The 11,364-nt window shown below is 35.3% G+C and overlaps 3 protein-coding genes across 6 annotated transcripts in view; 2 read left to right on the plus strand and 1 right to left on the minus strand.

The window, feature by feature from the left end:
• Gbs-76A (Glycogen binding subunit 76A) overlaps positions 1 to 3,500 on the minus strand; it is a 30,023-nt gene extending 26,523 nt beyond the window's left edge. The window contains exon 1 of one of the 2 annotated variants that reach the window (XM_067356290.1): positions 3,358 to 3,500. The gene's annotated coding sequence lies outside the window, so the exon portion shown is untranslated. Of the gene's footprint in view, positions 1 to 1,289; positions 1,585 to 3,357 lie in introns of those variants that run through there. The other variant, XM_067356291.1, reaches the window with a different exon arrangement.
• On the plus strand, positions 3,397 to 9,744 carry aln (allnighter). 2 transcript variants are annotated; one of them, XM_012375730.2, is made up of 4 exons: positions 3,397 to 3,546; positions 6,242 to 6,402; positions 6,490 to 7,177; positions 7,758 to 9,744. In XM_012375730.2, exons 1-4 carry the CDS (start codon positions 3,397 to 3,399, stop codon positions 7,986 to 7,988), a joined length of 1,230 nt encoding a protein of 409 aa, XP_012231153.1. In that variant the 3' UTR covers positions 7,989 to 9,744. The 2 variants fall into 2 exon arrangements, with proteins under 2 accessions (XP_012231153.1, XP_067212409.1); XM_067356308.1 differs by lacking the exon at positions 3,397 to 3,546 and adding an exon at positions 3,692 to 3,898.
• ATPsynF (ATP synthase, subunit F) lies at positions 9,673 to 10,644 on the plus strand. Of its 2 annotated transcripts, none has more exons than XM_067356323.1 (4): positions 9,673 to 9,816; positions 9,895 to 9,993; positions 10,282 to 10,422; positions 10,502 to 10,644. In XM_067356323.1, exons 1-4 carry the CDS (start codon positions 9,726 to 9,728, stop codon positions 10,528 to 10,530), a joined length of 360 nt encoding a protein of 119 aa, XP_067212424.1. In that variant the 5' UTR covers positions 9,673 to 9,725; the 3' UTR covers positions 10,531 to 10,644. The 2 variants fall into 2 exon arrangements, with proteins under 2 accessions (XP_067212424.1, XP_012231157.1); XM_012375734.2 differs by having other exon boundaries at positions 10,306 to 10,422.
• Positions 10,645 to 11,364: the final 720 nt, after the last annotated feature.

The following is an 11,364-nucleotide window of genomic DNA, read 5'->3' on the forward strand; positions in this document are numbered from 1 at the left end:
TAAAAATTCCTACGATTTAAATAATTCTAAATAATTCGTACAAAATTTATTAAGTGATTATTCTCTAAAATATCATCTTGTCTTGTGACGTTCCGCATGTATCATCAATAAATATTTAATCTTCGAAAAGAATAAATAATATTTTTGGTATAAGCGTAGCATTTCGTAGCGCGAAATCCACGTCTTAATTACAGACGGACTCTCAAGTATTTCCGTACATGCAAGATGGATCATCGACCATATAGATTGCTTTCAACCTACTCGCTAAGACTGTAAACACATTTATTTTCGGTCAGTGGATGTTGGTATGTAAGAGTAATTGCAATCATCTACGAGATACATGTCGAAGGTCTCGTGGCAATGCTGTCAAATATTTTTCGCGTCTGGAGAGACTCAGCTCGCTGCGGGATCCGCGATTGGTGATCGGACCGTCAGTTTACCGATAACTTGTCTAATCGTTTTATGCTCGGCCTTCGTTACTCCCTCATTAATTAAAAATACCGATTTTTCCTATCGGTCTGACGTGATTTTCCTTACGTAGAGAGAGAGGAGCCTCCATACGTTTAATCTCATATATAATATATATATATATATAATAATCACTAGCGAGTCCAAAAGAGAAAATCATAAAAATTTTAATCTCCCTCCGCTTCTTATATATTTTATTAAAACTTCTGCTTTTTAGTTGGATCTAATTATATTCCAGAAAGATTTAAATGTTTTGCTAATATTTAACAACCATGTTCATTACCGATTATTAAAATACTGATATCAAAATCGACGCAATAAGCATGTCAGTTGCAAGCATGTCAAGCAAGTAATCAACCAAGTTAAATAATACTTAAATGCGCAAATTCTTCATAAAACAAATAATATTATTGTGCGAGATATCTATTTACACAAATCTCGTGTAATGTATTCACTGCCTCAGAAGTTAATGACCATTTTTGATATAAGAGTATCAACTTTTATTCAATCAATCATCTGATTAAATAAACTTTACTATGTTCAAAAAAATTTCCTCAAATTTAATAAAATTTAAAAACATGTTTCTAGTAAAAAAGTTTTCAAAATTTGGCCTATGTTTACTGACTATGAAAAATAAATTGCAAAAAATTTCATAAAACACCAGAGCTACTTATCTCTTGTAGTTCAATTGCATCAGAAAATAGAGTATCGATTTTCCAATTAATTTATCAACATTCGCTGCCATTTTTTCATATAAATGTTCAGGCACCGTTTATAAAAAAAAAAGAAAAGAAAAATGATTACACGCGCGCTGTACTCACAGACTCCTCGTAAAGCGTCCTTCCCTTTTTTTTACTCCTTTTGTGGAAGAAGACACTCGCGCTCGCCGATGACGACACGTCCGCTCAACGAAACACTTCCGCGCTTTCGGATCTGAATTTTGCGGGAGCGAGACCAATCTTTCCGACGGTAAAACGCTTTCGCACGAAACACCGGACAAGCGATAGCGACGGCGATGACGCGGAGCAAACCTCTACGTGGATGTACGTCTCATGTAAAAATGCGGGCGACGTCTCTGCCGCCGGGACGATCGTCGGCGGTACAAGGGCGACGAAGGTCGCAGCTGCGCGTCGCGGCACGCAGGTGCGTCTCTGTCTCTCTCGCACGTTCGTTCGCTCGCACATTCGGTAGAGCGGGCGATTTGGAAGCTGGTCGCAGTGACGCAGTGCACGCGTCGCGATACCAAACGTAGCGATGTATCGTTTCGACGCGGCGATATATCGCTCAATATCACGGAAAGATCAAAAGAGAAGGAAGCAAATTGCTTTTTACAATTAATGGCTTTGTTGCACTGTTTGTAGTTGAAATAAAACATGCTTCCGAACAGAAAATAGTAAAAGAAATACGAAAAAGCAATGCTACACAGTATGTCTGAAAAAAAAAGCGATAGATTTTTGGAAATCGCTTCATGAGAATTCTTGTCACGATTTGAATGGTTGGAATGTTTTTGTAATGAATTTCTTTTGAACGAAATTTTAAATTTTGAAAATAAAAAGTACTTACGGAGAATCAAATCAGATAGAGATATGGCGAATTGTCAATCTTTACTATCTTTGTTTTAATCAAAATTCATATACCACCGATATGATGTACGCATTGTTGAAACCATGCAAAACAAACCGGCTTCCCGGTTGTTGATATTCAGATCTTATTCGAACGCCATCACAAACGCTCCAAAACATTCGGATAGCAGTTATCGTTTAGTCTTCTAAAACAAATTCCTGCAGAATAATGTTTTTGAATCGTAAAAATATAAAAGTATTTCATAGATTCTTTTTCACGCGAGAGCTTTCATCTTTCCGACTTTCCCAGCCAAATCTTGCAAATCATTTATGTACAAAACAATCGTCTTCATAAAAACTTGTTTCTACATAAATTTGCATAATAATTTTATCAATTTTAAAACAGAACTTGTGATATCAGCTTGTTGCTCTTCGCGACAAGATGTTTTAAGATATTATCATTTATAATTCGCGCGTATGCGTATGTATACTCACGAAATACCGATACTCGTTAAAACAAACATGAAACTTGAAGCCGCCACTAATTGTCAATAAACAACGCTTACATAAAAAAAAATTAATCCATTATATTTCAGACATACTGTATAGAATTCTCAGATACATTTTGCGTGGTATTGCTCGACACTTTCCACACTAAAATTTAAGAAATATCGCGTAGTCTTTCAAAATTCATGGCATAAAACATTGCTGTAATTATTAATCAAATATAAAAATTCAATTCTTTATATATGCATAAAGCGACTAAAAGTTCCTTGTAATCTATCGATTTTAATTCATCTATTTAATAAGATCACTCTAAAAAATCTAAACGCTGTGTTGCATTACTGTAAACACGTTGCATCATAGCAATGCTGTAATATATCACATTTTTCCACGACGCTCTTACAATCTTTTACTGCTGTAAACAGATAATGTCCTTCGATAGATTAGGTGGACTATATGTTGTGTATTGTCGAATTTATTGCATCAAATACGTCTTTGAGGGAAACTGTCGGTCAGCACACGGCCCTGGAGAAACCCAGAGGATCCGCCGCGAGAGGCGCAGCGTCGCGACGCTCACCGCCTCGGTCTCGCTCTCGCTCTCGTGCTGTCGCAGATTATGCCGCATTGCCGCAAACGTTCACCATTGATACGACACCAGCTAACACCCGCCGCCGGTCGCGGCGACAGCGGCACCGGACGCGGAATGTCGACATGAGACACCGGTTGTCTCGCCGTGGGAAGCGACGAGGAGGACACGATCGGGTCGTAGATAAAATTAAAGAAAAGAGCGAAAATACGGAAGAAAAGAAAAAAAAGCACTCACCTCGACTGCGTCAGGAAGCTGACGATCGAAAGCGCGATCATGAACGTCCGCCGGCTGCCCGGTTTTCTGTACAACTACAAGCTCGCGACGATCATCCTGACAGTCGGCCCGTGTCTCGTCGTCTACTTGCTTCTACATTGGGGCGTGATGTGCACGAATCTCGAGGCTTGGCGTCACGTGTCCACCGTGGTGAGTTACACTGCTGCGAGTTGCTCCGGTCGCGACGACGACCGGCGGAGCGATGTGCGCGATCGCGCTCGGCGAAAACGCGATATCTCTGGATTCTAGCGATGTGAGGGTTGGCACACAGCTGATATGTGTCAGGGGATGGTGAATGAGTGTGCGAGTGAGTCCTGCGCCGGCGAAGAGGGTAAGAGAGCGAGGTAGACGCACGCGTACTCTACGCAGCTTCCGAATAGAAGAGGGAACTTCCGACTCGCGAAGAATCCACACGTGCTATTCGTACGAGGCGTTCGAAGCGACGTTTAAATTCACCAAGTTTTACAGCATTATCGCTTCTGCCGGAAGCTACAACAATCAAGTAAAAACATGTCTTTTGATAAATTCGTACTTGCGCGAAAAAAAAAGTCAAGCTATAGACCGGCAAACAAAGTTCAGTTTAAAAGCGTCTGATTGAGGCGTAGTTTACATTCGGAAAGATTATTGATAAAAAAGGTGTTTGCGATACAAGTTGCAGACGTTACATATGCTCACTGATAAACTCGCCACATACAAGAAAGGTCAAGTGTACTTGGCCCGAAAACAGAAAGTTTAACTTGAAAAACTTGACTGAGAGATAACTCGCCATGAGAATTTAAAAAACTTACCGATAACAGTTTATACATATTTGTAAGCTTGTACATACTGTTGCGAGTTGAATCGTGCAGGCTGTGCGTTCCGGTAACCCGAATAATACTCCAGGTATCGATCCTCGTGAGACGTTCCTAATTTCGCCAGGATCGAAACTGCGCTTGAATAAGACATCTGTGCTGCTTAATAATGCTTGTCTCAATTCCATATCGCGCTAAAAAAAAATAGAAAAAAATTATTAAAATTACAACTTTAATTGCATGTGTGTTGACGCGCGCGTATGTATAATTCATTAATGCTTGCATCATTATTCGAATCCAAATATTAAAACATGAAGAATGTAATATAAACATTGATCGTACATACTACAATTTTATTAATTACAGCGGAAAAAAAGCAGAATTATTAATCTGGATTATGAATTTGTTACAACTAAATTTTTCCTACAAAAAATTCAAGTTTTGTAACGCGTTTAAGTTTAGTCACAATTAATTATAACATAGAAAAATGACGAAATTATTAATCTGAATAAGTTTGTCATAAATAATTTTTTAAATTTCTAGAAGTTTCGCACGCGTTTAAAAGTTCTGTTAAAATCGTGACTTTATAAAAAACTTTTATCAATGTTTCATAGAACAAAGTCTCTGAAATGTCTTTTAGTGAGTAACTGCAAAAATATTTTAGAGCGACCTAATTGGGCAACGTCGGTGAAGTCTTATATGATTTTATGTCATGTATGACATTATTACATCCGAACAGTATTCGTCGCAGCGTACAATTAAGAAGAAAATCCTTTATATAATATTCGACCGACACACGCGAGAACGTCGTGGGACAAAAACAACGACATGTATTTAATTAGATGTGTATTATTTTCCAAAGTGATTTTCATTACGTACATTCGTTGGGAAATTTCCAAAGAGGATGGAATGTTATCAAATTACTCTAAAAATTTCTGCGGTTATGTAAAGCATGTTTTCATGATTCGCGTTTAATGAATGAATAAGAAGGAAAAGTGCGATACAATACACAGAGATGTCCTCTTGTATGAAGATATGCAAAAGAGAAATCTTACATACATATTCCTCCTTGAAAAATGTTCATTTATTGGCGAAACATGATACACAGCGTTGAGATAAGTCGTTCAGTCGCAAGAACATTTTCGATAAGTTGCCTCGTAACGAAGAATGCGCAGGCACGCATGGCACGTATATACGAGGGCCGCGAAGTCATGTGTCTCCTCTCGAGGGGACCCCGTCACCGTGTAGCCGATTGCTAAAAATATCACACGAACAAACGAGCAGAGCCTGTTACGTTGCTGTACATGCACGCGGACAAGTAATATGTGATCCGCACGAGTATACGTGATAGCGCCCACGCGCGCAAGAGAACAATTCCCGTCCATTGCTCTTAATTTTCGCGGCTGGAACGCGAGAAGTGTAATAGAAAGAAACTTTCTATTAAAATGTGAACATTAAAATATTTATCTGTAAACTTATTTCAATAAATAAGAAATATCCTTCTAATTAAATATATTGAGTCTATATTTAATGTATATTAAATATAATATATATGATAAATTTGTTTATTAATATAAATAAAAAATATATATTCATAAAAACTTTGTTCCAAGTGAAGTATTATACGCAAAAGATTCGTTCGTCCACTTGACGTTAAAAACAAAATTACGTAAAGATTCGCAATAATTTGAGATATTTTATTTCAGTACATTTTTCTTTGTTCACAGAGAAGTCTTTCAATCTTTTTTCAAAAAATTTAAAGCGAGACTAAATAGAAAAATGAAGAAACTAATATAGTAATCTAATATATTCCGCAAAAAATAACAAAAAATAAATATTTAAAAATTTAACTTTAGAAAAATAATTAGTTTTCATAAGCTAGTATTAAAAAAAATTATTTTATGTTCAGAGTATTCTCCAACTCTACATCAAGCGTATGGCAATTCCTTTCCTGTCCCTCTTTTTTTCGCAGGATATTTCTTATTTGATTTATGAGTTAGAAATCTTTCTGCTTGTTATTACCACCATATTCGCGATTGCAATTTTTATTTTAGTGCAGCCAGCATCGAGACGGCGCCGCGATAGGAATTCTCTGCGAACCACTGTGCGCCGAAAAGGGGATACACTCGCTAGTGTGCGAGGCGCGCCATGCGGGCAAGGAAGCGGTGTTCTCCGCACACTGGGAAGCTACACGATTGGTGTTCAAAGCTTCAAGGTGTCCGAAACTTTTGCCTCTTCTTATATCTTATATAAAAAAAAATTTTTTTTTTTTTAAATTCATATAAACATTATTTTTGTTCAGAACCAAAGCAACCGCGGACCAATTCGAGTCGTTTTACTTGATGGACGCGACCGGTTCACGGCGCTTTCCGTCGGAGGAGGATTTTATGACCATGATCAGAGACGTGGTTGTCTTTAAACTGAACACAACTGTTACACGATATCAGGTGGAGCGACTCGCCCGCTTACGCACACATCGAATGGAAACAGATCCCGAGAGACGCCAGTTGGAAATGGAAAATCTTTGGCCGTTGCTACAAGAAAATGAATACCTGATGGCAATTTTGTACGAAGACAGAGACGTGTTTCCACAATTGATCGGCACGTGCGGTACTTTCTACGCAGTCGAGTACGTCAGACCGATTGAGACGCCCACGACGGTGCTGGCGCTGTCCGACTCAAAGCCCGAGTGGGCCAAGCGGCTGAAGCTCGCTGTGATGATCCTCGATTTGCTCGATGAACTGGAGACGAATTTTCACGAGCCCCTTCAGCTTTGTGACGTGAAGATCAATCATTTTGGTTTACCCTTAGGTGGACAGAAGTTAAAATTCCTGGATCTAGACTCAGTTTTCCCGAGAACCGTCATTAGCCGCTTTATCGCCGATGGCAAAAGCTGCGAACAACACAAAGACTGCGATTACCTCGATTGCCGATCGATGTGCTCGAAAAACAAACGCTGCGAATCGCCGGTCCTCAACAATAATTTACAGGTAATCGATATGCGTTATTTAGAATAAAAGATATTTGATCAGTACTTATGATATCTAATAAAGTTTTGTATATAAAGCTGATAAATTGTATATGAAAAAACTTTTCGCAAGAAGAATGCCACGTTTGCAACGCAAGACAATGCGTGTCTACACAAGTATTATTTACAAAAATCAGTGAAATAATATACGATTTATTGTCACATTACTTAATTCGCTTAATTTTGCTCCGTCTGACTTCTATTTATTCCCGCGGATAAAAAGTTTCTTTTGAAGAAGTGAAAGAAGCAGTATAATGAGCAGAAATATGATGAGCATGAAGTATTTTGGAGCATTATTAGTTCAAATGCATTGATGTTGTGTATATATAAGTATATAAAGATTATACTAAAATTATATTAAAAAGTAAAAATAATTTTAAAAATATATAACACATCTTTCTATTTCATTCCGAGATCTTTTTAAATAATCCATGTAAATAAATAAACTTTAAGAAACAATGTGTTCAATTATCATTGTTAATCATGATATTTCAGTTTTGTCATTTATTTTTTTTTACTAAAATGATGAATATTTCTTACAGATTATCTGCGAGAAGATCTTTCTCGGTTGGACACTCTCGGGAACGATAATCATCCCTGGATTGCTCATGTCAGTGCATACTACCAGTACGTTGGCTGTGTTCTTAAGACAATGTGCTAATCCGGATGGTGACACGACGCGTTTACCACGTGCAGCGGCACCTGAGAGCCTAAAAAAACGATTGTACAACATGCTGAATGAAATGGAGCATGAATACTCCGCATTTGTGTAAAAATGAAAATGATATTAATGAAAAAAGTGATACAATCGACATGAAGGAACATACTTTCGACTACGATAAAAATGCTGTGAATTTGTGATTTGGAATATAGAAGTATTTTTTGATAGATTTGATAGATAGGACCTCAAGATACCATGCATTCTGACATGTCTAGAGGGAGGCAAAGCTTTAAATTATTACATACAATCGCATACTTTTACACCATGCATTAGTGTTAGAGTATGTATACGTATGTATTTAACAAGTGCACATACCTTTTTTTATATTATAGCGTAATAGAAGAGTAATAAAACAAACTTAACAAAAGCTAGCAATACTAATGAAAGTAAAGATGAACTTAATTTAAGATTAATTGTGAGATTATAGACTTCTATTAATTTGAGAAACGTAATAATAAATATCAAAATGCCTTTAATTGAAGAATAATGAGCGACTAGTTTCTAGACTATTCTTATATAGACAGGTGAAACCTATTTGTAATGTAATAATTTATTATGTATATATTAATATTAATTATTTAGTGACATCACATCATACATTTTCGACTGCCTGTTATACTATTCTTTATATTTCTTTTCTTTTATCTTAAACATACGCAATGAAAGTTCGACAAAAGGCCACTTTTTCCAACGTCGGTTAACCGACGATTTCACTTTATTAATAAAATGCTGAATGAAATATGGTCATCAAAAACGAAAGATTTAAAATTTTTGTCACTTTTAATGAAGATATTTATTCGTGTTAGCAATTTTATTAATAAATTGAAATCGTCGGTTAACGTTAAACAACGTTAGAAAAAGTGGCTCAAAGTGTATTATTCTAAACTGAAAATAAAAAATTATAATATTTACATCAATCTATTGTCGTTCATATTTGATTCTAGTCGGCTTTTTGCAACGTAAAGACTAGAGTTTTTCGGCAGAATTTAAATAATTTTTATCTCGATTTTGTCTTGTGTATTGTCAACAGATTTATCGGCTGTCACCTATAAAATATTTGTAAATGGCAATTATAAAACAGTTGTAAATCTAATCAAATCTCTGTATGTGTGTTTTAACCGTTTTAACTTACCAAACAATTCACATTATAAAAAAGAGCGCCCAACTTGGCCCAAATAAATCTATGCATAGATGGGTGCACTAATGCATGAAATACATGACGCGCCACCTAGCGGTTACGTGCGATGAACATTCAAATGTAATAATACGTCCAGTAACTTTTATTCTTTGTCCGGAACCAATAAACACCTAATTGCGTTTCAATATTTATTAAATAGTTATTAAATAGTTATTGAAAATAACTGTACAATTGAGATATAAATAAATCAACGATGCATTACGATTATTAATAGCGTTTTCGATTGAACAAATTTTAATCGACCGAAGATTGATCAATGACGTCATCGCATCGTCTCCATCAATAAAAGACTTGAATTTATAGTAAAATAGTGATTAATCAACCTCGGATCAATCAAAACCGTTTAATCAAAAACACTAAATTACCGACATACCGACAGAACTCCAGGGTTTTACCCATCGATAAAACTTACTATGTAGTTCCACGTCCATCTAACACGCGTCTCACATGTCAACTCATCTAAATCGAGAAAAATAACCGTTCTCAAATTTTGTAGCTTTCATGCCTAATCGAAGATAGGTGCTGTTCGTCAGCTGAAAGTGATCCAATAATACAGACAAAAATCTGTCTGTAAAAATTTGATATCTAATCATGACGAGCAATCTGAAAATCGGTGGTTATCCTGCGGAGTACGATCCTGTGAGACACGGTCCATATGATCCTGCACGTTATTATGGAAAAGGTGAGTTCGTCGCACTTGACATATACTTTTCCACAGTCGCGATTAATAATAATCTTATATAATCTTTTATTCGTATAGCCGACACTCCGTTTCTGGACCTAAAGCTCAATGAGATCACCGGTTGGATCTCCAGACGTCAGAAGACTCCTCAGGCGGTTGCCGGAGTGTTTTCACGAGGTATTTGTCACACGAGGCCATTTTATACTAATGAAAAATTGCATAACTCGATATCTGATCGTGTACAACCTCGAGAATTGTGTTATAATGCCATTATAGCATTATTCTATAACAGGACTGTTCTTTATAGTTGTATTTTAACTTACACTCTTTTGCATCAACAATAAGATGGGTATATGCATAATTAAATATTAATGACAAAAAGTACAAGATGTGCAGCTACGAGGAAAAGTTTAAACAATACAAATAATACAGGAATTCTTTGTCCTTCAAAGTTTACTGTCACAGTGTTCTCTTACATCTGCTCTATAGCATTCTGGCGTTGGCAGCACAAGTATGTACAGCCTAAGCGAAATGGTATTGCTCCATTCTTTCATGTAGCAGTTGGTTCTATGATCTTTTTCTATTGGATAAACTACAGCAAAATGCGTAAGTAGAAAAATGCAAGTACTTAATTTCATTTTAATGTGGATACAAATGTAACGCTTCCAATTATTTTATTTTACAGGTCACCATAAAAATTACAAATACCACTAATTGTATTCTATTTATAGAGATCTTAATATTACAATAAAAGCAATTTATTGTATTGTTCATGAAATATTCAACTATAGAGTGTGTTTAAATAAACAATCTTAGTATGCATAAGAAGATTTGTTATATTGGTTGTATTATATATATAATTCCTGTATCATAGCATGCATCTTGAAAAAAATATTTTGCTTTACTCTACTATAAATTAAAATCTTGAAATAACAATTAAAATCTTCCGAAATAAAAACAATGCAATATAATAGTTAGATTTATATAAAAAATGCATAAAATTTGTAAATTTATAAGCAATGGCATTTAATAAATTGGTAAAGATATAGAAGAATTTTAGAAATAAATATCTTTATTGAAAATAAATATAAAAAGCAATATAAATTATATAAAATATATATTTATGAATATTTCTTTTACATATGGAAAAAATATAAAACTCAAAGTAATATAAAATGTACAAAATGTGTGTACAATATACTTTCTACCGTTCTTTCAATCCTTAACTGATGTAGAATCATAAGGATTCTATAATTAGATATTTTAATACTGATAATACAAAAATATGAAATATTGCTTTCTAATAGCAATTTTATAAGAAAAATTATAATTATATGTATATATATTATTATTATATCTATTTTGTGCAGAATCAATATTCTATCTTATAGTGCAATATATCACATGCTTAAAGTACATATATATCTTCATGTATATTTACGCAAGAGTCATGATGTATTCAACTAGGTTGGTTAACAAAAAAAGAATGATAAAGCATCACTGTAATTGCTGTCCATCGAGGTTTACAATCGTTTTTTGCAGTCAGTA

This window comes from Linepithema humile, chromosome 5, assembly GCF_040581485.1.
Source record: "Linepithema humile isolate Giens D197 chromosome 5, Lhum_UNIL_v1.0, whole genome shotgun sequence".
In the NCBI taxonomy this organism is placed as follows: Eukaryota; Metazoa; Arthropoda; class Insecta; order Hymenoptera; family Formicidae; genus Linepithema; species Linepithema humile.